The sequence below is a fragment of the Saccopteryx bilineata genome, chromosome 7 (genome assembly GCF_036850765.1).
Source record: "Saccopteryx bilineata isolate mSacBil1 chromosome 7, mSacBil1_pri_phased_curated, whole genome shotgun sequence".
Classification (NCBI taxonomy): Eukaryota; Metazoa; Chordata; class Mammalia; order Chiroptera; family Emballonuridae; genus Saccopteryx; species Saccopteryx bilineata.
Genome location: NC_089496.1, coordinates 39798040 through 39825950, shown reverse-complemented (window position 1 = coordinate 39825950; position 27911 = coordinate 39798040). Strand labels below are relative to the sequence as shown.

Here is a 27911-nt window from a genome sequence, read left to right as displayed (position 1 = left end):
ATTATTGCTACTACTAATGCTAGGAACATTCCACTTTATAATGGAAGGCATTTACCTTCATTACTTTGAAGGGGTTTTTTTTCCTCCATTTTTGGGAGCCCTGCTGACCTTGCTCTAATTCTTGATGACCTTTTATTCCTTTTTGGCTAATGTGCCATTCGTTAACCCCTTTCTTCTCAGCTCTAGGAAATTGGGGATTAAAGAAATTAAAAAAATTAATGTTGACAAAGGTGTAATTTTACTTGAATTGGGGCCATGGGACTAGGAATTTAAACTTAAATTTGTACCTCCTTTTTTCGTGTTCTGAGGATGTGATTGTAGAATACTTTTTCCTTCCATTACTAAGGTGAGTGCTGGAGTGTATTACATTCTTTGCTTTTTGTTTCCAAATAGGTTTTTCTTCTTTCTGTAGTTCTCTCTCTCTCTCTCTCTCTCTCTCTCATTTTACAATTGTTCAGAATGTCTTGGTAATTAAACAACTTCAGTATTTTTCATAGAATCTCTTCTTGACTTTCTTTTTTTTGGGGGGGGGACAGAGAGAGAATGATAGACAGGGACAGACAGACAGGAACGGAGAGAGATGAGAAGCATCAATCATCAGTTTTTTGTTGCGACACCTTAGTTGTTCATTGATTGCTTTCTCATATGTGCCTTGACCGCGGGCCTTCAGCAGGCCGAGTAACCCCTTGCTCGAGCCAGCGAACCTGGGTCCAAGCTGGTGAGCTTTTGCTCAAACCAAATTAGCCCATGCTCAAGTTGGCGACCTCGGGGTCTTGAACCTGGGTCCTCTGCATCCTAGTCTGACACTCTATCCACTGCGCCACCGCCTGGTCAGGCTCTTCTTGACTTTCAACTGGGACAGAAAATATTTTAGCCATTTATCATATTTCTGTGTTGTAATAAAGTTGATGATCAAACAAAATACCTCCATTCAATAGCAAATTTTACTTGACTTATAAAGATTACCTTTCATCATTAACATCTACAAAAACACAGATCTATCTACTAGACAGACCATTCTTTTCCTCAGTCTAGTAACACAGCAGCGATTATGCATCTGTAGTTTTTCACACCTAATTGTCTAACTTTTTTCTAAAATTTCAATAATATCTTCTTTAAGGAGACCCTCAAACAGTGCACAACTAAATGGCACAACTAAGTGAAATGAGTTGATGCTTCTCTCTCTCTCTCTCTCTTCCTCCTCAAATCAATATAAAATTAAAAAATAAATTCAAGGAAGAGATTTGTTTCAGAGCCTACAGAGACTGATTTTAGACTTTTGACCTCCAGAATTGTAAGATAAATTTCTGTTGTTTCAATCCACTAAGTCTGTGGTAATTTGTTAAGCAACCATAGAAAAGCAATACATGCTTTATCAGTGTGGATTTTCTAGAAAGAGATATGTTGTGTTACTTGAGGTACTATTCAGAGATGTTTGGTGATAGCTGAAGGCTAACATTTAGAGAATAACTCTCTGATAGATCCTCACTTCTCTGGTGCGCTATTTTTGTTGTATTTAGGACTTTCGAGGCCAGGTATTTATAGGTCCCCTCACTGACCCCAGTGGCGCTTTATTACTGTCTCTTATTACTACTTACTGTATATCCAAACCCAAAGGCGAAGGATGAGCAGAGGGCACGAACGCTGGGGCAAGTTTGAATTGAGGTCAATCTCGATAAATATTAGGCTGTGAATCCTGACTGGCAGAAATCAGTGTTTTCCTGAGACCAGGGAGTACTCAAGACTAGGGGATGTGTCATAATGTAGATAAACGTCTTATGGGAAATTAGACAGTGTATGAAATTTGGCAGTGTTTGCTCAAGTACTGAATTATTTCAAAATTAAATAAAAACAACTTGAACTATGATAAGACTAAAAGCTAAATGAAAATGAATTAAAATTACATTTGCCATGTGAATGGAAAGAAAAAGCATTTATAGAGTTAAGCTAGCCAAGAATAGAAGTCTACTATCCAATGTGTCAACAGTGGCTGATCACAACACGTGACAAGGACATAGTGATACAAGTAACTCCGCTTTCCGACATTTCATGTTAAACCACTTTCCTTTTAGAAAGGACTTATGTTGGTACCTGTTTTCTCCATCCAAAGAAACTTCAAGAGGATTTTTGATTATACGTAAAAGGGTTGAAAGTGAAAGTCGTGTTCAGTGTTTATTTTAGCGTGCACCCTGAGCAGCGAAAACGGCCCCACCAAGCTGCAGAACCACACTCGGCATCTATCTCCGCATCGAGTCGCCAAGCCTTTGAACTGTCTGTGAGCACCTGGACTTTGTTTCCATTTATTCTGTACATCTGTTAACAAGATGTGTCTGAAGGTAATAGAAAAGCCGAAGAGAGCTCATAAGGATCTCATACTTAGGGTAAAACTAAATGCATTCAATGTGATTTGGTACTTTGTTTTTGGGTCTGGGAATGCTCACAAATTTTTCCATGCAAGTTAATGGTAATTGCTTCTTTGCTTTACACCACTTCAGCTTTCTAGGATGGGGGAGGGGGCAACCTACATGTGACTGTTGAAGAAAAAACAATTTGCAGCTCACCAAGTCAGTTTTTCAGTAAATGTGTGTGCCTCATTTTAGTATCAATAATGCTCACCTGCTATGATAGTTGTCTTTTTTGAACTGAGTCTCATAATATTTATTGAACATCTACTATATCCCAGATACTTTAAGAAGACAAGATATCTTAAATTCACTGATTTGGTGCCCTGAATAATCTGGCCTTCATTGCTTAATTCCCTTAAGGAAATATCAAGTTGTGAGCTATAAAAGCTAAATGTATTATTGTTTAATAGTTAACTTCTATGAGCTTTAATGAGTAGTTTAAAATTTAAGACCTAGATTTAAATTTTCTATGGTACCTTTTTTACCAGTAAAAATATCAACTTTTAATTTAGATTCTTTTTCAGTTATAGAATACCTTGCTTTAGTAAAATGTATAGGGATTACAAGTCAGACTGGCCTGACCTGTGGTGGCCCAGTGGATAAAGCCTCAACTTGGAACACTAAGGTTGCAGGTTCGAAACCCTAGGTTTGCCTGCTCAAGGCACGTATGGGAGTTGATGCTTCCTGCTCCTCCCCTCTTCTCTCTCTCTCTCTAAAATGAATAAAGTTTAAAAAATTAAAAGAAAATATCAGATATATAAAACCAATAAGGTATATGTAAATGTTCATTTTCAAAATATTATTACAAGTTTTCTTTAAACCTTGGGCTTATCAAAGTAGGCAATTCTATAGCTGATTGGAATAACTTTGGGTATAAGGACAGTATTAGAATATATTTAAAAACCATTTCAAGGTGCTTTCCTCCCATTAAAACCAGTGTCAGTTAGAATATATTTTAAAACCATTTTAAGGACAGTATAGCAGTTTAAACATTTAAATTATGGCAGTTCCTAAAGAGCAGCCGGTCTCCACTTACGTTCTGCCTTCATCAGCTGACGACCCCACAGATCCCTGAACACCGTTTAGGACAGGGGTAGTCAACCTTTTTATACCTACCGCCCACTTTTGTATCTCCATTAGTAGTAACATTTTCTAACCGCCCACCAATTCCACAGTAATGGTGATTTATAAAGTAGGGAAGTAACTTTACTTTATAAAATTTATAAAGCAGACTTACAGCAAGTTAAAACAGATAATAATAATTACTTACCAAGTACTTTATGTCGGATTTTCGCTGTTTGGCAAAGTAAATCTTTATAAAACAACTTACTATAGTTAAATCTATCTTTTTATTTATACTTTGGTTGCTCTGCTACCGCCCACCATGAAAGCTGGAGCGCCCACTAGTGGGCGGTAGGGACCAGGCTGACTACCTGGTTTAGGATCTCAACTCGCAGCATAGTTGCTTATTCCAGTGAAGGCAGTGACTTCATTTAAGAGAATGCTGCCTGTAGAGCATCCTTTAAAATCTTTTCAAATAAAATGCTGATAAAAATTAGGTAGGGCCTATAAATGAGAAAGGAGAGTGTAGGGACTCCAGACTTGGAGCCTAAGGTCCTCATGCTCCGAGGCTTTTGCCTAGCCACACCACACGGCCCCTCTCCCCACCCCACCCCTAACCTCGCACCACCTAAGGTTCTGTATCCTCACAAGGCTGTGGCCACAGGCTTCCGGTGCAGTGCTTCCAAATACTACCTCTGCTTCTCAGACTCCCAAGCCTATTTTTGTTTTGCGCTAAAAATAAATAAATAAAAGTAGAATAACACAAGTGGTTTTAATTTTTTTTCATAAAATTGTAGATGACTGGCAGAGTGCACTTTGGAGAGGCTGGTTGTTTCACTGTAAATGAAAGAAAATGTTATTGAGAATAGAAATAAAATCACTAGATGAAATGACACACTTAGGTGAATGGAAAACATGACTCAGATGACCAATATCGTTATTTGCACAGAACTTTTAAATCATACATCTATAAAATGAGGTACATGTAAAATTTAAACAAATGACTTGATTTAATAATAATGCTTGATTTAAAAATTTTCACCCGTGATGAAAGGTGGCTCTTATTTTAAGTAAATAAGTGTTCAGGCACTGGTAGGCCTGTGACTCATCCTGCCATAGCCCAGCTCAGAATACAGGAATTTTCAGGATGGATCACGAGAGACACTTCACTTCCTGGTGAGGTGGAAGTGTCTACTTCATTTGTCCGAACTCTACATTGAAACCCTCCCTATCCCCATAACAAAGGGAAAGAAATTTTGGAAACAGTGGATATTCATTAAGAGAAAAACACTGAGAGAGAGAGAAGAGAGAAATTCCTAAGGTCTTGAGAAAAGGACTAACTCAAAGTATACTATATGTTAGAAAATGCTTGAAGTCCCAAATTAAAACCTTTCTTCCAGTAATGCCACGGGCCCAATTACATCTTACACTCTCTTTGCTAAAATCTTTCAGTTTGGTTAACCGCCTTATATATATTTTCCCTCTTAGAACACATTTCCAGTTTTATAGCAGAAGTTGATGGGAAACTAGACTCACTTTGCAGAAAGCTACTGTCCAAGCAAGTATGCAACCCATTTTTATAAAATAAAAGATACAGGCATTATCTCAAATTTTTGTTTCCTTTAAAAAAAAAAATCTGAAGGGAAGATGGTGTGTAAACAGAGCATGTCTGTACTTGAAGAGCGTGATTCTAGACACTGATACGAGCAGTCCAGATCGGAGCGTGCCAAATGATTACGCAGTCCTTTTCTTTTGCATTACACAAACATCAAAATGTGTGCCGACTCCGGTAGCATCACTGCACTGACTGTGCATTTACTAATTTAAAATACATGTCTTGATTTCTCAGGAGCTCTTGGTGAGTTCCCCGTTCCTGTATCTTTCCATTGTGCAGAACCACTATCACATCCGCGTTCTGTACTGTGGAGAGTCTGTGAGCCACCACGAGGCACGTCCTGCCCTCGCTGGCCTTGTCGAGGGCACACTGGACCACCTGGAAGAGAGGAGCACTTGTGACCACTAGCTCCCGTTAGATGCTAACAAACTTGCCTAAATCAGATCAACTAAGGTAATCGAATAAATTCTTTGTTCATTTTCTTATTCTCATGGAAGTAGCCCTACTTTGAAAAACATTCGCCCTACTCAGTAGAAACCTAGAAAAAATAGTTATGGACACTTCAAGTAAAACTTTTAATTGGATGAGCTTTAGTGACAATGAATAAAACTGAAATGGTTATTTCATTATGATTCCAAACTCAAAGCTAGAGAGTAGTATTTCCACACATAAGTAGAATCATCTAATTTACTTTCTGCATTTCTTCTCACAGTATTCTCTTTTTTTGGAAAATTTATCTGTAAAACTTTCCTGACTAAAATAGCATCTCAGCTATAATGAGATGATAAGGGTGTATAAAGAAAATAAGACTGGAAAATCAGTATTTGATGAATATGTAAAATGTCCCAATGGTAGATATCTCATTTAAATCTTTGCAGCAAACCTGTAAGGTGGGGGTATTTTCACTTTTCTGATGAGTAAACTGAGATTTGAAAAGCCCTGGTCATTTGACCAAGCTCACACTGCTAATAACTGATGAATCCAGGATTACAGCGCAGATGTCTGATTTCAAAAAAAAAGAAAAGTTTTTTCTTTCATAACACACTGTCTCCTTGGAAATCAAGATTGATAATCATCTACAAACAGCATCTGACTGGGGAGTTTAACCATATGAGCTCTAAGGTCAGACGCCCTGTATTAGAATTTAGGGAAGTTACTTAAACTTTTCTAAACTTTACTGTTCTAATCTATAAAATGAGCATGATAATAAAATAACCTAATTCATTGAATTGTTGTGAGGACTGAAATAAAAGCACATAATAAACAGTCAATAAATACAGAGTGGGGGCAAATGTGGGTTTGCAGTTGTAAGTATACAAAAGTTTATTCTTACATTATTACTTATTATTGTATTATTTTCCATACAAACAACTGTAAACCTACTTTTGTCCCACCCTGTATTAATGATTATCACTTATTTAACCAACGTTCATTTAACAAAGAAGGGCCTACTTGGTGTAAGAAACTACGAGGGGACAGGGACATCACAAAATGAAACATCTGAAGGACTCCGCCGGGTGGGTCTACTGTCACACGGCTGTCTGCTTCCTTGTTTCCGTTCAAACGGAGCGAACAGTCTCAGAAGATGCAGTGACTAGCAGCCTCTGACATGCAGTGTAATCACTGTCGCACAGGTAGATCGCCTTATTCATTTGTTTGGCTACACTGGACTAACAACAAGAGGGAAAAGTTAATTTTCTTGTGTTTCTTTCCTTGAGTGGAGAAACATTTCATGTACCAGACCCCTTTCTTGACAATGAGACAAATTCCAGAGAGAACACCTTCCTAGAACATGAGATGCCCTGTGTCCCTCCCCCCTGCCTCCCCACCAGCCTGTAACCTTTTTTTAAAGACCAAATCCTTACTTAGAACTGGTGACCCTCTGACTACAATTCTCTCCAGGCCTTTCTTTCTCTAAACATGACCCCCCATCTCATATCTGATATTATATTCTGAGATTAAAAAGAAAAGGGTGGGGGATGTCACCTTTTCATTCTCATTGTCAAGGGCTGAAGTGGCCTCATCCAACAGTAAAATTTTCGGTTTTCGGAGAAGAGCCCTTGCAATAGCTAGTCTTTGCTTTTGGCCGCCAGAAAGCTGTGTTCCTTTCAGTCCCACTTGTGTGTTGTATTTCTATTATAGGAACATACAATTAAGAAAGAGATGCTTGGTTATTTAAATTAGCATGGCAACTGTGGCTGAGAACCATCTAAATATCTCATATTTCACTACTCTGGAAAATCTGTGTCCCAACAAGTACTGAAATGTATTCTTGTGCTTTGTTGCAAATCAATGCTGCACCAGCAGTAAACACTACCATCTTATTTACATATCTGGTCTGCTCACAGTCAGCAGACCTTTGCCATTATGCTCCTACAAAGGAACTGTCAGAATTAAAGCATAAGAGAAAAAAAGTGGCAAAAAATAAGAAAGTTTCAAGTAAACACAATTCTTTTTCCATTAAATAATATTACCTTTTATTTTCAGGTCAAAATGAAAGTATCTAAACACAGGAAATGGTAGGGTTCCTTCATTTTGGCTCTTGCTAAATCTCTATAGGCACATCTCTCAAGATGCCAGGATGCTGTTCTCGGGGTGCAGGTATCTGCCTGACATTTTTCTTTTTTTTTTTTTTGAGAGAGAGAGACGGACAGACAGGAAGGGAGAGAGATGAGAAGCATCAACTCTTAGTTGCATCACTTTAGTTGTTCATTGATTGCTTTCTCATATGTACCTTGATTGGGGGGCTCCAGCAGAGCCAGTGACCTTGGGCTTCAAGCCAGTGGCCTTTGGGCTCAAGCCAGTGACCATAGGGTCATGTCTATGATGCCACGCTCAAGCTAGCAACCCCACGCTCAAGCTGATGAGCCTGTACTGAAGCAGGGAACCTCAGGGTTTCGAACCTGGGTTCTCTGTGTCCCAGGCTGACCCTCTATCCACTGTGCCACTTCCTGGTCAGGCAAGATTGGCATCTCAATAGTGACATTTAGCACTTTAAGTTTCCACAGCTCTCCTATTTACTAATGACCCCTTCCCCAGTGATTCCTTCTGTCGAAAGGTAAAGGAAATTTCTCATATTTTGTAGCCTTTGCAGTCTGCTAAATCATGTTTGGTCAGTTCAGTTGGTGGGAGCAGTCTCCTGATTGCTTTCTAGATTGTCCCATTGACTCTGCTTCCCTCCAGGGTTTCACATGTCTTTCTAGCAGTGGTTGCCAGATGGCACCCAGACAAGAATTGGGGAATGGATCGGTTCCACTGGAGAGCGAGTCCAAGTGTACAACCTTCTAAAGGCGGACCCCGCAGCAGAATCGCCGGCATGTGAATGGCCACGCTGGCGGCCCCTGGCCATCCAGCTCATTTTTCAATTTTAAATCGCACAGTTGCTCACTTTGAATAAAACAAGGGATGTCTGAATTACTAAAGCTCAGTAAAAGTGTCTCTCCTGAAGTGGAATGCTCCACAGAGACTTCCACTCTCTCCTCGGGGGTTTTACCCGGGACTGCCAGCAGGGCGGGGCTCCTTCCTCCTGAAATGCGTTTGATGAACTTTGGGACCAGAGGGCAGGGTGATCTGATAAACCTATTTCCACACACTGCACAGTTAATTTAGTCCCTAAATTAGGGACTCCAATCTTAAACCCAAAGCAGAGACGATTGGGGAATGATACTGGCCATGCAGCTCTTTCAGCCAGTCTCACTCACATTGTGCAGAGATTTTCCCATGTAGCTGAAGAAGGTACCATACGTACTAGCTTAGAAATGACCGTGCATTTATTGGCCTTCTCTGAAGGGTAGGAAAATGTTAGTCTCAAGAATGAATCGGATGAAATCAAATTCAGATTTCATTAAGCAGAACAGACTACACATGTAGCTATACACACTGTCTCAATAGCAGTTTAAAAACATTTCAGAGTCTTCATTTCTTAATGAAGAATCATAGAGTTCCATTCTTTCTTCCTGTTTAAACTGAAAATCTAAATCAATTTTCTGGCAGACACTGGGATGGTGAGTGCCTTGAAATCACCTGCTTTATGAGATGCTCCAGGGGCAATGGCTTCTTTCTATGAACCTGGGGCTAAAAGCCAGTTGGGTCCTGGAGAGAGTATCAGAAAAAGTCTAACCCTAACCCTACTGCATCCCGGAGGCTGTTTCAGGGCCCTGGGGAGCAGCTGCAGGGTGGCTCCAGTGCTCAAAGTCGTACTCAAGGGGCCACGCTGGTGATTGGTGAGATCTCACTGTGGGATATCGTGGGCACTAGGGGAGGTCTACCCCTGGTCTGCTTCTCAGAGGAGCCTCAAGACACAAGCGGTGTTGCTTCAACTCATCTCCCAGGCCCCAGGCCGAGATTTCCAAACACCTGCTGGTCATCTCCACGGCATATAGCACACGTGCAGTCCCCTTAGCACGCCTGACATTGACTCCCCGCTATTCACCCTCCTGAAACCCTGAGGGCTATATCTATTTAAGAATGATGTATTTTCTTCATTAGAAGAAAGTATACTATAAGTTGTATATGCTATATATGTATTAAATATATGTAATATACATCACATATACCACCCAGAAGGTCTGAGGAAGCAACTGGTAATCAAATACATAAATATTTGTAAAGAAATAATTGATTATTCATTCTAAGTCAGATTAATAAAGACTGCACATAGCCTTGCGTTATTTTGTCCACCAAACAAATTTGCACAAACATACAAAATTTGTGCATGCCGGGTGGGGGAGGAAGGCATGGGTTTTAAAAGCTTTTGGAAATTGGCACTGGGGATTGGCTGCCTCTGAGCTGGCCCGAGGGTGGTAAATCTGAGTGTGCGGGCCCTTTAAGAGCTGTCTCACAGACTGCTAGTCTTGTGGGTCTCAGGACATAGCCCTGTTGGTTTTCAAAGTTAGATGTTTTCAGGATTCATCTCTCAGGTGCAGGTCCCAAAAGTTGAGGTATCTAGGGTAGGGCTTGAACCCTTTACTCTTTGGAGAGAAGCTCAGGGTTTTGAGTTTTCTCCCAGTTGTGGGTCCCTGTTTGGGGCAGGTGGGGGTGAGGTTTATGATGATTATGTCCCAACCTTTCCTACCCACTTCAGTGTGGTTTCTTTCTCATTTGCCCAACGAGCTGTCACTCAGCCAGGCTTGAGTTTTATTAAAGAGGAAACTGTTCCATATGTAGCTGTAGACTCAGTGTATTCGGGGGAGAAGGTGACCTCACGATCTTCTTACATCGTCATCTGAAGTCAAAAGCTAGTCTTTCTTTTAGGAAATAGCATCATCTTGATTCTCACAGTTTAATTGTAAAAAGTTAGCACACCAAGTATCTGTAGTATGTAGTGTGGGTAAATCTGAGAAATAATACTATGGAAAGAATAAAAGACAAACAATTTAAGAATAAAAGAAAAATATAAAATGGATAGCATTTTCCCATACATAAAGAAACTATCAGGGTCGTGTGGACCATCATCTGACCACGACTCAACAATGCAATGAATGCTTTGGTTAAAAAAGGGAATTACCTTTTTTACACACCTGTGTAGGGGGTGTTATATTGAGTGTTTTATAATGTCAACACAATAAATGAAAAATAAAATTTTATAAAAAAAGGGAACTGCCATTCAAAGACACAGGGTCACAATATTTCTAAAGAATATGTTAATCCTCTTACGATTAGTAGCACAGAAGGTTACTGGAGTGAGGGAAATGGTATGAATGGCCTGTGTCTAGCTACAGGCACCATTTGGTGTGGACAGGAGATGGTAAGCATAGATCTAGGAAGTATAAAACTTATACAACATGGTGCTCATTATTCTTCCCCCAAAGAATAGGGCACTTGATTAGTTCTTTGATATAACAGTTATAAAATTTTGGCATTTCTTTTTAAAGTGAGTTAGAAGCCTGACCAGGCAGTGGCTCAGTGGATAGAGCGTCAGACTGGGATGCGGAAGACCCAGGTTCGAGATCCCGAGGTCGCCAGCTTGAGCACGAGCTCATCCTGGTTGAGCAAAGAAAAGCTCACCAGCTCGGACCTAAGCTCGCTGAGCAAGGGTCACTCGGTCTGCTGAAGGCCCCCGGTCAAGGCACATATGAGAAAGCAATCAATGAACAACTAAGGTGTCACAACGAGAAACTGATGATTGATGCTTCTCATCTCTCTCCGTTCCTGTCTGTCTGTCCCTATCTATCCCTCTCTCTGACTCTCTCTCTGTCCCTGTAAAAATAAATAAATAAATAAATAAATAAATAAATAAATAAAGTGAGTTAGAAAATAACATAAAATTTCTTCCTAATTTAAAATTGGTATCTATATTTTTATTTTATTTGTGTGAGTGTATATGTCGGTATAAACCTTCATGTTACAAGCACTTTAAATTACAATTACCTATCTCTGTGCTACTCCTGGATTTGTAACAATCTTCTCTACTGTTAGTTAAAAAAAATTTTAAGTTTTCTGAGGTTCTTTGTCAGTGATCACAGCCAATACAGAGAGGTGACAGAATGGCAGGCACTAGACCAGTGGTGGTCAACCTGGTCCCTACTGCCCACTAGTGGGCGTTCCAGCTTTCATGGTGAGTGGTAGCAGAGCAACCAAAGTATAAATAAAAAGATAGATTTAACTATAGTAAGTTGTTTTAGAAAGATTTATTCTGCCAAACTTAGCGAAAATCCAACATAAAGTACTTGGTAAGTAATTATTATTATATGCTTTAACTTGCTATAACTCTGCTTTATAAATTTTATAAAGTAAAGTTACTTCCCTACTTTATAAATCACCATTACTGTGGAACTGGTGGGCGGTTAGAAAATGTTACTACTAACAGAGATACAAAAGTGGGCGGTAGGTATAAAAAGGTTGACCATCCCTGTACTAGACCTAATTAGGGGGGAGAGGAGACGCTAAACAAGGCAGTGAGCACTCAGGGTTCTTTTACACTGTGATATGCACCCTGAAGACTATGTGACAGGTGACAGGAGTGGTGGGGACCCTTAAACAAGGTGTCCAGGAAGGCCCCTGCAACGATGATGTTGCAAAGATCTTGAAAGTTAAGCAGTTGGTTCTGCAAAGAGCCAGAAGAAGGGAGGTCCCAACTGAAGAAAGAACAAGAGCAAATGTCCTGGGGTAGGGAACAACTTGTTGTGTTCATGAGCAGAACAAAAGCCAGTGTGGCTGGCACAGAGGGCACAGGGTGAAGAAGGGCTGGAGAGGTATGCAGGGCCCCATCACAGAAGGCCTTGCCAGCCACAGGAGAGATTTGTGCAAAGGGATGCCATTAGGGAGTTTTATGCCGTAAGGGATAGGAATTAATTTATGTTTTAAAGGATCCCTCTAGCTGTTGTGAGGAAGAAGAATTATAAAGGAGCAAGACTGAAAGCAGGGGGACAGATTAAGGGGCTTCTGAAATCATCCAGAGGGGGATGATGGTGGTGTAGACAAAAATAAAGTGTAAATGGGCACAAAGTGAAGAATCAAAATATAAAAATTAATTCAGGAAATATTAGTATAATTTTTCTTGGAAGAAATAGTCACATAAAAATCTCAAACTTTGCTTTTTACATCTAATAGCACGTTAGATGCTGGTGACAAACATATAAATAAATTGCACAATACAAGGAGCATGTAGAACCACTTAGGCCACTAAACTACTTGAGCTAACTTGGCAGCTTCGTAGTTCAAGATTTCAGATGCTCTCTTACCTCAGGGAGACCTTCAACAAAAGAATGGATATTCGCTGCATTCGCCACTTCTTTTATCTCATCTAGTGGCACAACACGGCTGTTGTCACCATAGGCGATGTTCTCAGCAATGCTACAGTTGAAGAGCACAGGCTCTTGAGAAACGATTGCGATTTGGGAACGGAGCCACTGTACGTTCAGTTCCTTCGCATCCACACCATCCAATAGCTGCCAACACCAGAACGGAGCATGGTATGTGAAGACCCAACACTGTATCATGTTACAGTTCACTGTATTCGCACATACACAAATCATAACAGGAAGGTTAGGCATTCAAGCTATTTAGTAGTTACCCAAGGAAGGCTCATAAATCATATGTCTCATAGAAAGGGACAGCGAGTAAATGACTAAAATTCCAATTCCTCAAATTACTTGACATTTCTAGGAATGGCAACATATTCTAGAGACCTGCCCAGAGTCTAGAGTAAAGCCTGATGCTCTATAGTAAAGTCCTAGGAAAAGTGACCAACCCCCACTGTGATAGGAGCCCCCTTTATTAAAGCCCAGAAAGAGTAGGTATAGACTGGTATAGTAGACCCTACATTGAGATATGTCATTTTGCACATAGCCATGTTTAGTTGTATGTCTGTATAACGACATTCAACCCAAGGCTCTTCAGGCATGAGGGAAAGGGTGGTAAACAAAACAAAGCTCTTGCCCTCCGGCAGCTTATATTCTAGTGGGGAGAGGCTGGCAATGAGCACAATAACAAAGAACTTAAACTCAGCAAAAGAAAGTGTCACGAAGACAGGATAATGGGAAAGAGAGTGATTTGAGGATGTGGGAATATAGGAAGGGGGTGGGTGGATGTATTCTTTTCTATAGAGTTATGTAAGGAGTCCTACCTAAGGAAGTAGCTTTTAGACTGAGATATGAATGGCGACCAGGAGCCAGCGAAGAGTAAAAACATTCTAACCAGGGTAATAGCAAGATCAAAGGCTTGTGAGTTTAAAGAACATAAAGAAGCCAGTTTGACTGACGCACACTGCACAATGAGCTGGGTGGGGGGAGGCAGAGACGGGAAAAGAGTCTGAAGAGGGAGGTTCTTCATGCCAGATCATGAAGGACCTTGGATGAGGTAGGGACTACAGGTTATTCTATCAGTGCTGGGAAACCATCAGGTTTTTATGTGCAAACAGATGGGTGGTACCTAATTTTGGTACTCATTCTTGACTTAATATTGGGAAACGGAGGCATTTGGGACCATTCCATTTTGCAAATAGTCACTGAGACTCTATGATGGGGAAAGGACTGTGAATGGCAGGAATACAAGGACTAATAGAAGTGTTTGACTTTTAGCGGCTTAATGACTTTTTGTGAGGACGAAGAGGCAGAACAGGAGCTGTGTCTGTGTACATGTGTAATGTGGTGGTGGTTGAGGGGAGGATAAAAGACAATCTGAATATAATGTAGTGTAAAAAAATTACCGGGGGAGAAAAACAGCCTTTGGAGTTCAGAGGAGGGAGGCGTTGCATTTTCTTGGAGATCAGGATACAGGACTTAACAGAGCTGATTCACATAAGCCCTAACCATGCATAAAGCTTTGGGAGTTGGGGGGTGGAGGCATTGAAGATGGCCAGTGGGAACAGCAAGAAAGCCTGAACCGGGGAGGCAGAGGAAACGGCTAGTTCTGTCTTAAACCAGAACAGAAGAAAGAAAGAGCCCAGATATGGATATTAGACCCATCCTCCAAACACCTGTATTTAAAAAGAATTTCATGGTTCATAAAATCAAAATTTCTACCACCATAATGGTTGATGAATGTTTGGGTCTTTATAATGAGCCTCAAGGTCCTACCAGTCATTTCTGATATTGGTTTGCTTGTCTTTTTAGTTGAGATAGTTTTGTTTGTTTTTTTTCTTTCTTTTAACTACTTTATTGTTTGTCCTATGCAAACCAGTGAGAATGCTTAAGCCCAAGAGAATGTTTAAGAATAGCACCACTAATCCCCAGATAAGTTGTATTTAAGTTAAGTCTCACTACTTGTCCTTCCACGGGGTCATAAAATCTCTGTAGAAGTTGTACAGAAGTGCTTTTCCCGCAGCCATTGCTTCCAACAAATGCTACTGTCTTCCCTTTCTCAATACTGAGGGATAAGTCACGAAGGATGAGAACATCTGGGCGACATGGATAGAAGAAAGAGACTTCTCGAAACTCTATATTCCCTTCACATGTGTCCTGTGAAAGAAAGTTGGCAGTGTTCAGAAGGATGACTTTGAAAGGTTGTAACACATTATAGCACACTGGCTGAGCACTTTCTGAAAATTGTGCATGCTTCCACACTATTTTAATTTTAAACATCACATTCCTCTCGGTAGAGCTGCTGACTGCACATTGGTTTCTGTTACTTTTGTCTAGACTTTTATATCTGTACTTCTTGTTGTCTTCACTACTGGACTCCACAAAGCTGCTAAAAAAAAACAACCCCGATTTCCATCAGCTTCACTATCTAGACATCGTCCAAACTGAAGATTAGCTTTTAAAACGGACAATTAACAATAAGTTGACATTTAAAATCAGTTGTGCTTACTGGTTTTTTCCCTTCTTGACTATAGCTGTCTATCGTTGGTTTCTTTTCCAACAAAGCAAACAGATGTGCAGCCCCAGCTTTGGCTCTCGAATATTCAGGGGCCAAAGCGAGTGTTTCTCCAATGGCCATAGCTCCGTATGCAATTGCAGTAAAAACTCTATCAAAAGATAAAACATTTGAATCTTAGTCAGGCCCATTTCAAAACAATGGTGCTCTAAAAGTAAAGGAAAAAGCAGGCACAGGAATATAATCTTTTGATCTAGACACCAACACTAATGCTGAAGGCCCAACAATGATATCTCCTTAGTGATTTTCTACCACACACTGACCATCCCTTGCTTGTACACCACAGTGACCTTTGAAGCTCAGGTCATCTTAAAAACTTCTCATCCAATCAGAGACACAGATCAAAGGCCCTAACTAGTGAATACAAAAGTTCTTAGCCACCTTGATATAAGGCTTGCTAACTTGGAGATATGAGAGAGAGTTCAGCTTACAACAGAAAGAATGAGTCTCCAGTGGAGAGACCTGAATTCACAGACTAGATATGAATATCTTTTTTCCTTTTCTGCATACAATGTCATGTAGTTAGAACAGATCATTGATGCTACATGATTCAAAAAGAGCAAAGCATGTAGACTTTGTTAAGTTTCTCAAAACAAAATCTGACTTAAATACACCTTAGCAAGACTGGAAAAAAGAGCTTTATTCTTTTAGGTTTGCTACAGATTATGATCCCAGTTTCAGAACAGGTTAATTATAAAATGGTAAGTATGCAAATGATATTTAGAAGCATTCAGAATATTCACAGAAATGTGGCATACCAATGATCATGGTTAAATATTATTCTCACTTTCTTTTTCATTTTAGACATGAAAACATTTTACTGGGATGAAAAGTAATGTATTTCAGTAGCAGAGCTAAAGGTATAATTCAGCTGCAACTGGATAATTTCACTGGCAGTATTTAAACATGAGTCAGTAAGGAACAGGACAGAACCCAGTGCTTGTCTGCCATGATGGATCATAGCAAGGTAAACCACCATGGGCTCCTTATGAATTTCTCCGGGGATGATACCTACCAAGGGGTGGATGTTGATGCAATCTCTTCAGTGACTCCCACCTCAGGTCCTGAATCTTGTCTTTACAAAGGTCAAGCACAGTATAAAATATGAAAGCAGCCAGTTTACTAAGATGTTGGATGCTAAAATTATTGCAGCTACTAGCTCTGTAATGTCAAGGTGTTTTTAGAGAAATTGTTTAAAGTTCAACATGCCATTCAAAATACTTAATACCCAACTATAAATATCAGAAGTGGTTAATGAGTTTAGTTGACACATCAGAGGTTTTTCTTTTTTTTTTTTAATGCAAGGAAATAATCCCACTGAATCAGACTTAAGCCTCAGTCTCATCCCTCATGAGTCAGCAGGTGAGATGGGAAGATAATAGGATTATGAGTCAGCAGACCTGGCCAGGGGTAGAGGCTTCTCAGACAGTTGAGAAAACACCTTCCTCTTCTGATTTGAGATGTCTCCAAATACCTACCTGTCCTAAAATTTCCACCATTAGAAGTCAGTTAAAGCATTAGGCTCAGACTACAGAGGCTAATGTCTTTGTTAGGACCCTTGTAAATGGAAATTTACCAAAAAGGGGGGGAGGGGCCTTCTATTTAAAACTTGTGTCCGGGCAAGGTAAATAACTAGATGTACAACAAGCATGAAGAAAGCTGCAGTGGAGGAGGGCAAATACGGAGCCCGAAGCTGCCTTTATTGTGTGTGTATGAGGGGAGGGAGAGTGGGCTGGGGGCTGATGCTGATGAGGATTACACTGAAGAACCTAACATTGTGGTGATTGAGTGATTGAGGGTCGAGTCAGGGACATTCATCTCCTTTGTATTTTTCCCCAAGGTCAAGACTAGTCTGCTGCAGAATCTGTCCTACCCTAGTCTGGCCCAATTAGCTAGAGTGAACTAAACTGCAGTTCACTTCTACTCAAAAAGTATTTCATGCACAACAACCGGTGCTGTAACTCCATGCCAGAACTGAATCACATCCTTCAAATCTGGTCCAAACTCCTGGAGGCATTTAAACCAAGAGCCTAATCCAGAGAAATATTCAGGCCAACTTCCATGCCTCGTTTGTCTGTGGAATTTCCCCTCTTTGGGAATATATAAAAAGGAATAATTTGCTATAATGACAAATATTTTAAAGTCACCTAATAACACATTTGTTAAAGTATTTTTATTTATTTATTCATTTTAGAGAGGAGAGAGAGGGAGAGAGAGAGAGAGAGAGAGAGAGAGAGAGAGAGAGAGGAGAGAGAGACGGGGGGAGGAGCTGGAAGCATCAACTCCCATATGTGCCTTGACCAGGCAAGCCCAGGGTTTCGAACCGGCGACCTCAGCATTTCCAGGTCGACGCTTTATCCACTGCGCCACCATCGGTAAGGCCATAAAGTATTAATCTATAATAACTGCTTATATATTTCCTCATGCCAATAAGTAAGATTATAAGAAATATCATATAGTTCAGAAATGACTCATGTTGAACTAACTCTTGACTCATAGGAGTGTAAAATAGGGATTAAAAAACCTAAAATTTAACTTGTACTTTCTTTCTGGGTTTTTTTTATTCATTTTAGAGAGGAAGGGGAGAGACAGAGAGAGAGAAGGGGGGGAGGAGCTGGAAGCATCAACTCCCATATGTACCTTGACCAGGCAAGCCCAGGGTTTCGAACCGGCAACCTCAGCATTTCCAGGTCGACGCTTTATCCACTGCGCCACCACAGGTCTAACTTGTACTTTCTTAAGCTTAAAGTATGCACAGAAGAAGAAATCTTATCTACAGTTTATCCTTATATAGACTTATACTGAATTTATACTGCTATACTGAATGCATAGCAAAAATCTTTGGGTTGCGGGAGTTGAGGGAGGAGAATGTTGAGCAGGAAGAGATCTAGGAAGGACTTTCACCTGCTGAGCCTCTTCCCTACTTTTATGGGTTCTCCATGGATTCATAGGGCCATTGTCACTGCATCCTCACTGCACTGGGTCTTTCAAGCATGCCCAAGCAATGGAGAAATCTCCTTACTCATCATTGCTGCTGAAGTAAAGTTGGAATTTTAAAGATCTTTTGTTTAGGCCTGACCTGTGGTGGCACAGTGGATAAAGTGTCGACCTGGAAATGCTGAGGTCGCCGGTTCGAAACCCTGGGCTTGCCTGGTCAAGGCACATATGGGAGTTGATGCTTCCAGCTCCTCCCTCCCTTCTCTCTCTCTCTCTCTCTCTCTCTCTCTCTCTCTGTCTCTCCCTCTCCTCTCTAAAAATGAATAAATAAATAAAATAAATTAAAAAATTTTTTAAAAAAAAGATCTTTTGTTTAGGAACAACACAGAAACGCATTTAAATGAACAATGCTTATTTGTATCACAATTGCCAGACAGGACTATCCTAACAGTTACTGGTTCGGATCTAGCTGTCCCCCCTTCGCCCAGCTCCCATATCCATTTTGCCCCCCTTTGGTGTCTGACTCTAAGAGTATGGGGTTGGGGGCTGGTACCACTGGAACCACATTCAAACTCCACCATATATTTACCAGCTGTGTTCTTGGGTTTGTTTCCTTGTTGGAAAACAGAAGGTAACAATCCAAAAATCCTTTTCTTACCATCCTAAATTCCTTCCTCAACAATGGGAAAGAGAATCTATACAATTTACGTTTATTGGGTACCCTGGCTTTTATAGAATGTTTTCATATACATGAGACTATTTGATGGCCTAAGAGATAAGGAGGGCAGGAGCTCATGTCACTTCTGAAGAATGAGGAGGCTCTCGCCCAGAGGCATCAAGCAGTTTGCCTGGGTCACCTCACTGTGGGTCTGCAGGACTGGAACTTGAACCTCCTGGTTCAGTGTTTCCCTTACACGGCGCTCTTTCCAGTGGAAACCAGGCTGAGCTCTTGTGCTCTGCATGTTGGAGCTTGTTGCCATTTGTTTCCTGTAATAGCAAACCTTCCTGACTGGTCTCCTTTAGATCCCTACAGACATTGCTCCCTCTGCTGAGTCTCTTTCCCTTGTCCTCCTCTCTTCTGGCTAATCTCAAGGGAGGAGGGGCAGAAGTGGGGTGGCTGCCGTTGCAGTGAGCACCAGAAGGAGGCTTTCCCGGTTTCCTTGTTCTGGCTAACTATGGCTGCCTTCCTAATTGCAATGACCGTGTGCGCAGTTCTTTAATGGTTTTCTAGCCTATGGAGCAAAGATGGTGGTAGGGGTCTAGCTTGCTTCTTTCTATCCCTTTTTATTTCAAGCTATCAATCAACTATCAATATTTATTGAAAACCTGCCTATATTGCTCGTTGGGTCAGTAATCACATTGAATATGCAAAGTCCTAGATGATTTCCTGTCAAGAACTGCACTTGGGTTTTTAGGAGGACTAGGCCACAACACAGAAACAGCCTGGCTCTGCTTCTCAGGCAGTTTTCAGAGCTGTGGCTTTTACTGTTACTGTACTGAAGGCTGTCATGCCTTGATTCTTTCCTAGCCATGAGCTCTGCTTAGTGGCCTAATACACAGAGCAAAGAAGGAAGACACAGACAGGAAAGCTCTGATGTGGGGCGGGACGAGTCACAGAAACCTCTGTGGGGTGATAATCGTTTCTGCACTATATCGCGAAGGACAAGTCAGCTAGAAGCCAACCCAAAGGCGCTGAAAATCAGACAGGAGAACATTCCTTTGTATTTCTCAGAGTCTGCAGGTTTATAGTGAAGTGAATTGAAAATGTCGCCAGGGTCAGCAGACGCAGAGGGGGAGAGTCTTACTGAGCAATGTGCACGGGAACCGAACAAGAGGTTTTCTAAATGCCTGGGCATTGGTAAATAATGTTATGCCTTTTAAAAGATGCTCATTTCACAGAAACTTTTGTAATAACAGAGATGGATGGAGACAGCTGCTACCATAAGAAATGTATGTTGCTCTTTTTTCTTTTTTTAGAAAAAAACATTATGGCTCATAGTAGCCATGCTGATCAACTAGTATTATGAGCACATCAAGGGATTCTGCCCTTAAAACTTCCTTTGTTCATTCCCCTGTAGCTGTAAGTCATAGAAATACATTCACATTTTGTAGGGTGACTAAAACAAACTAAACTATGACTTCCACAATTTTTGCCTAATTCTAGGAAGTTTCTGGTAGTGACTGAAAGAAAACTCTGAGGTTTACAGTAACAACGGTGAGCAGCCTGGGTTCAGACCCCATGCTCAGATTTCTTAAAGAAAGTAGGATCCTCTCAGATTCTGTGCCTCAGAATCATCTTGGGTGTTTGGTAAAATGTAGATTCCTGGTCCTATACTAGATCTACAAATATCTGGATTAGGTTTATGGGGTGAGTTTTGTATATCAGCATTTTGAACCAGCTCTTTGATGGACAAGCTAGGAAATTATTGATTTAAATCATTGACACAAAATTATTTTTACCTAAGGGGAGTTCTAGTAGGCAGGAATATCTTTGTAAACGTCTTCCATTCGATTAGTTGATTCCATAGTAAGCTGTCTATCACCCTAGATTCTGGAAGGCACTGAGTCTTCTAAGCCAGATGTAAATTACTGTTTCTAAGGGGACACTTGTTAGATAGTCATGGTAGGCAGGGGCTACACTGGGTTTCCAAGAAGGCTGGAGACTTTGGTGTTGAAGTAAGATCTCACCTGTTCCCATTTGTGCAGAGCTGTGTATTCACACTTCCCACAGACACTCTCCTTTGCCCATATTATAGAAGTATGAGTATTCTTATTTTATGTAGACTGGTTGAATGAAACTCAAAAAGTGTTATTAGTCACCCTAGCTCAGATAGCTCCTTGCTTCTTCCTTTCCTCAGGCACTGGGAAATACCAATGTGATATTGTTTATTAGTCATTTCTCTTATGTAAGTATTCTACATATGCTCTGACAGCTAAAATATTTGTTTCCAGAAATGACCCTTTTTAATGAATTCAGTGAAAAGTAATTTAAGAAGTATGATATGCCAGTAGGAGAAGGAATTTTTGTATTGGGGCCTTTTGATTCTCTTAAATTTTAGGGTCATAAAATAACATTAAATGAGTTACTTGTTCCATTTATGTTAAGGATCAGCTCTGCTCTGGATATTTAAATGTTCAGAAAACTAAGCAAGAAGTTTAAAAAAAATTTTACAGAAAGATTGTATGAAAGTTTGTTTACAGAATGAGTAACAATAGTAATCATAATGATGATGATAAAAAATGTCTACCAAGCAAAATCATGAACTTGAATCTGTGCTCTGACACTTGCTCATTAAGTGACTTGCAAGTTAGGTAAACTCCCCGAGTCTTAATTTTTCCCATCTGTAAAATGGGAATCATAACATTTCACAGTGTAGTTGAGAGGATTAATCACAGAATGCATAACAAATCCTTAAAACCTGGGTAAGCACTTAGTCAAGGTTTGTTGTTAATAGTGATTATCAGATGAACAGAATGGTTGGCAGTCTTGAAAGGCCCTTTTCAAGAGACATCCTGCCTGATTTCACTTGCAGGCAGGATAGTGATCAGCATGATGTGAGATTGTATCATTCTTTCACTAAGAAAATTCTTTAGTTTTAATCTAAACAAATCTCAGTATGTAGAAGTAGACTGCCAGTCACAAGCATCCTATTTTTATATAAATGGTTGTTTTTGACTTAGACCCAGTCCTGCTACCAAAGTACCTGGTGTCAGATGTATGGATGCAGAAGGGAAGAAAAACAGAATAATCTGAAAACAAGATCATGTTGAAGAGTGGACTCTGGAAGCCCATTTTCAGGAATGCCTAGACTGCTTAATTATGTAGTCCAAATTCCTCCCCCACCTTGGTTTTGGATTCAGCCATTCATTCATTAAATATTTATTATGTGCCTACTATGTGCCAACCTCTTCTTTTTTGGCTCTAGGGAAACATTAGTGGACAAAACAGGTTAAGCTCTGCCCTCCCTGAGCTTACAGTCTATGCACTCAATAAAGAAGGAAAGAAAAAAGGAAATTTCATCCAGTGGTAGGTGTTAATCATAGCCTATTATGGTAACAGAAGAGAGGGTGAGGAGGAGGAGGGGACTACTTAGGGCCGTCAGCGGAAGTCCCTGAGGAGGGACTCAGCAGCGGAGGCCTGGGTGCTGAGAAAGGCAGCTCGACAAGGACCCCGGGAAGGATCGTTCCAGACAAAGGGAAGAACAAGTGCAAAGAGACGGGAGCGCCAGGGACAGAAATGGCAAGTGTAGGGCTGATGTGCAGGTCACAAGAAAGACAGTGGTGGATGAGGCTGGAAAAGGAAGGCGGAGACCCCAAGGTCATAAGTATATGAACACAATTCCAAAACAGAAGCTCCAGCAACACTCTGGGGAGAGGCAGCCTCCTCGGGCTGCCATACTGGACCGCAAATGTGACTTTTCCCAGGGAAAGGCTCACTTGTGTGTTTCTTCTGGAATACTTGATTAGCCAAGAACTCGACCGCACTGATTTACAGCCCTACTTGATAAAACCGTCTCCACTTTGTCAGTTTCATGAAGCCTCACAAATTCCAGAAGGAACAGATGACCTGAAGGTATATTTCACCCCTACGTTTCCAAATTCTCATAAGCTGAAACAGGGAGCAATTCGCCTAGGAATTTAACTCAGATTACCCGTGTTATATTAGTGTTTTACCAGCAAAACTGCACTTACAGATATTAAATAAGAAAGAAAGAAAAATTTTCCCAGCATGCATTTCCCACATATATGATTTAAATGGTAATGCTTATAAACCAGACATCTTCATAGTTAATCTAAGCACATGATTCACAGGGTTTACAGATTTGTAAAACTTACATGAACATGCCCTCTGGGGTCATTCGTCCAGCTTGAATTAAATAGACTCCAAATCGAAACCCCACTGCATAGGCAAAATATACAAAGGCGTGGCTGAATGCATAGCAGCTTCCAATGATCTGTGCTTTCTTCAAGGTATTTCTGAAACACAAAATTTACTAAATAGTGGGTCATATTGTATACAAAAATATTTTAATAAACATAGAGTAATGAATATAGAAGACTAGACATTATTTAGGGGACATACATTTTTCCAAGAATTAGAGAGAAAGTGATTTTTTTTTAAAAACTATGGAAAGTTATAAAGAAACCAAAAACTGTAATGATTTTCTCTATAGCTATACACTTAATTCAGTTTAGCAAAGTTGCCTTTATTTTTACATGAATGGGTAAGTCTGTGAAAGACAGTCAATGAAAGAGTTAAAAAGATTTGGTTTAGGAGTACGCTGTATTTAGAAATACTGTCCTAATCTTTCAGCAGGAGAATAAATACTAGAAATTAAAGGTACCAGCCACAAGCATGCATCTGTAAGAGTACAAAGCTGTCTTTCTGACAAAGTGATACAGACAGAGTATCACTGAGTACATGTGACAAGGAGGACTAGTTTAAAATTAAAAGGGGTGATCACATTTATTATGTATATATTGGTTTTAAAATTTGAACCACTGTAGAGATTCAGTTTTAAAAAGCTGAGCAACTTGTTTATTTCTTGCCTATATTTCCTCGGTCTTCAGGAGAAGAAGAGAAAGGTGCACACTTAGTAAAAGCCCCATGGCAATGTGGGAGGACCTAAAACATAGACTTTATTTTGACTGTGCTTCCTCTTGATTCCCCTTCTGGTCTTTTCTTGGTGAAGTCAAATGAGAAATTCTGATAGGCCTTTATTAGGAAAGATTCCAGAGCAAATGAGTTGGCGGGAGATCCCTGGGGTCAGCAGGAGTGCAACTTTTACAGGGACAAACCGTAGTTAATGGAGTCGGGTACGAATGCACCGTCACCTGTGCTGAGTCTGAAGTGTCTCCTCATACGTTTGCTCAAAAGCTTTTTCTCTCGTCAGCGACACTATAGTGCGTATGTTCTCCACAGCTTCCGTTGCTATCTTATAAAACAGGACAGTGAAAGACAGAAACAAAATTAATAATGGTTTAAATTCTCCTGATTGTGAATTTCAGTCACTTACACAATACAGGGGACATGTTAAGTACATCAAGTCAGTAAGTTTTTCTAAGGAGTTGTTGAGCTTCCTTCGTTCTTTCCCAAAAATGAGATAAGAAAATAATATTTCATGATAAGGAAAACTTCTTTTGAAAAGATTTAGTCCACTGATATAAATGTAGCCCCCCCTTCAAATCTTCACTGAACTTCTATTTAAACTTGTTCCACAGGCAAAAAGGTCAAACATCAGTGAGCATTATGTTCATATGTAATTAATGTATAGAAACTGTCCTACGAATTACAACCTAACGCAAAGAGAAGACAGCCGAGAATTAAATAAACAGTTTCTTCTAGCACAAAAAGGCAATAGCAACCAAAATGTTCAAGAACATCGCAATAAAGTAACACAGATGTGGGTAGAGAATTTTGTATAAGATCTAGCTGTTTCTTATTTTGATGTGTGTGAACTTAAAAAAATATTTAATTCAAATATAATTAATGCTTTTCCATATTTATAGTTTTTTTAAGAAAAGAGAAATTGTGTGGGATTCAAAATGGAGAAGACTTTAGGCTTAGAATAACTTCTTGGACATGAGAACATATGTTCACCTGAAAAAGAACCTTCCTGCTTTCCCGTTCTGCTGCCAGACTGGAGAGTGGGTTATGGGGCAGAGGGTGACCCAGGTGGGCACCACTGTTCTTTGAAGGATAACCTGGATTTCAGGAAAGTACTAGGTTTCCAGACCGTGGTCAGGAAACCTGGAATCTATGCTCAACTTTGACAATTTGTTCGAAATTCTCATTAATTTCAAAATTAACTCAAAGAAACCTCACATTGTAACATTCTGTGGTATGCAAGGAAAATGGATGAGAATGAGAAAACCTTGATAAAAAAAATAGAAATGAACCAAAAACCGGTCTGTGATCATTTTTCACAATGGAGAAATAATTATTACCAATTTAGAATCTTAGAAAATAGTCTTTTATTGTTTTTATTTTTTACTAATATGGCTATTGTAAGTCTGAAAAAAAGTTTGACAATTTGTCAAAATGTACATGTGCCACCAAAGATGAAGCGATATGTTTTATTGGTCCCTAGTCTCAGTTTTGATGTTTGGTAAGTTGGCTGATTTAACGCTACTGTTGGAAAGCTACTGCCTATTTGACGGGAGTTACTGATATTCTATAGTTACTCTAATAACACACACAGGAAAACTCAAAGGGCACACATACAGCTAAAGCTGACGACATAAAAATTGAGATGAGTAAAATATAATTAATTAGGCCCCATTAATTTTGAAGTTGTAATGATTTGCACACGGGGAGGGTTAAGCAACTTTTCACTGTGTCTGAGGCAAATATAGAGTAAGTAGTTTAGGCTGTATTGCCCAAGCAGACATGCCAAGGATCCTTGCCTAGTGTGAGAAAGGTGGAAAGGTCCAACGATCACGCAAACCAGACTTTGATGAGTCATGTGCTTGGCATCACTCTTCATGACTACTTATAATGTGCCAACTGTGGTCCAGTCCTTCTCTTACAGGCCATAAGAGATACTAAAGTCATTTTCATACTCAGAGGCCGTGTACCAGTGTGATCGAGATCTCTGAAACCGTACTGTGAGAAAGACCGAGCTTGAAGACCTGGGGATGGATGGCTAATGAAAGACAGCATCTACATGATGCAGCTTCCTAAAGGTTGTCATGAGAAACAGTCTTTGGACCTCTACCAAGATGAAAGCCAAGAAGAGTAGGTAGAAGGCCACCAGAAGGAAAAAAAAAAAAAAAAGAAAGAAAGAAAAGGAAAAGAAGAGGGGAAAAAAAAAAGGAAAGAAAGGAAAGGAAAAGAAGAGAAAAAGAAGAACTGGGACGATAATGCACTGGCCCTCCGTGGAGAGAAACGGTGGGCAGAGGTGGATGGACACGACCAGGTCGACAGGAATGCTGTACAAGGGAGACCTACTTTGGGGTTCTGATTAGATCAAACGGCATCTCTGTCAATTATTAGATATTATGATACTACAATACTAATAATGTTCCCCCTACATTTCTAATACAATGATTATTTTATGAATATAATTGATCCTGAGAAGCTTGAATATATCAAAGCATTTTTCAAGGAATTAAATAAATTATTCATTTTGATCAGCTTAAAATGGTTCTAAAACCTTGTTTTAGGCATAAAAAAAAAGTGAACCACTTGGCATTCAGTAACTATTATATTTATTCTTATTTTGAAAAAAAAAATACCCAGAATTGTTCAAGAAAATTTAATTATTGGACACTCAGATAATGGGAATCACATGTTAGTAAAGTCCCTTATGATGTGGTAACAGTAATAATGAAAGACATTACTATTTACTGTCCCGACACTATTCTAAGTGCTTTGCATATAATAATGGTAAATGTTTTGTGTAATTAAAAAGTATATAAGTGGATATTATTATTCTTACTTTACAGATGAAGTAATTAAAGTCCAGAAATGTTGATATTCTTGCTCACATCACACATTTGTCAGTGATAGAATATGGATTCTAATTCAGCCAACTTGACTCCAGAGCCCATGGTCTAAATCAGGGGTCTCAAACTTGCGGCCTGCGGGCCGCATGCGGCCCGCCGAACAATTTTGTGCGGCCCGCAGACTAATCCACGAAGTTCAAAATATTTTGGATAAAATTAAGTAAGCCTAGGGGCCTACTTGTATTTTTCATTTCTCTAGCATCCTAGCTAGATATTAGCTTAGTTAACAGCAGTTGTGATGCGAACTACAGTTTCTGGTCGTTTTGTGACACTGAAAAGTGTTGCGTAACAGTTGCCTTTTGTAGACCTAGTGCGGCCCGCCGAACGGCTGTGATCTTGCTCTGCGGCCCACATGCTGAGTTGAGTTTGAGACCCCTGGTCTAAATCATGCGCCCCATTGCTATGACAGATCTATACCCCACCAATAACTTGTCTGTGTGCATTTCAATACATATACACCACTTTACAGGTTCCTAAGAAAAGACGTTAACATATTGTAAAGATGGGAGCTCCCATTGTTCCTCTTAAAATGTTATGATGATAACAACAGCCTTTATTTTACCTTTCCAGAAAGCTTGAGTTCCTGTTTATCCTTGTTGGCGAACCCAGTCATTGCTGAGGTTTCCATCATCCCTGTCAGAGCAAGCACTGGAGCAATACTCATTATCAGGAGAGTCATCTCCCACCCATAGATGAGGGAGATGATAACTGACAGTCCCATGTTGGTTGCGTTTTGTGTTAAGACACCAATTCTTGGACCTGTTGCCTATGAGACAGATTTTGGGGGAAAAAAAGTCAATTAATTGAAAGTTTATAAGAATTGCTCTTAGAGTTTCTTGTAAAACAGGATAGGCTTTCTTTTTTTTATGATTTAGAGTTAGATTTTAACTTTGAATTTATACTTAGAGATTAAAGAATTCCCGTATTTTAAAGATGTCCTGTACTGTAGGGTCATTATGCTTGGTCTATCTTATGTCCGATATTATTATCCTTTGACATGTTCCTATCAATCTTTAAATTTGTTCTTACTTTTTAACACAAAAAGATGTTTTAGGAATCCGTCTTTT

The 27911-nt window shown here is 39.9% G+C and overlaps 1 protein-coding gene across 1 annotated transcript in view; it reads right to left on the bottom strand.

Annotated features, from left to right (window-relative positions):
* Positions 1-5262: 5262 nt before the first annotated feature.
* ABCB5 (ATP binding cassette subfamily B member 5) overlaps positions 5263-27911 on the bottom strand; it is a 72396-nt gene continuing 49747 nt past the window's right edge. Inside the window, exons 20-27 of the mRNA XM_066238937.1 lie at positions 27407-27610; positions 24172-24272; positions 23173-23313; positions 15334-15490; positions 14784-14981; positions 12765-12971; positions 7069-7215; positions 5263-5460 (exon numbers count right to left, since the gene is read on the bottom strand). Coding sequence (XP_066095034.1) covers positions 5263-5460; positions 7069-7215; positions 12765-12971; positions 14784-14981; positions 15334-15490; positions 23173-23313; positions 24172-24272; positions 27407-27610 — 1353 coding nt within the window. The remainder of the gene's footprint in view (positions 5461-7068; positions 7216-12764; positions 12972-14783; positions 14982-15333; positions 15491-23172; positions 23314-24171; positions 24273-27406; positions 27611-27911) is intronic.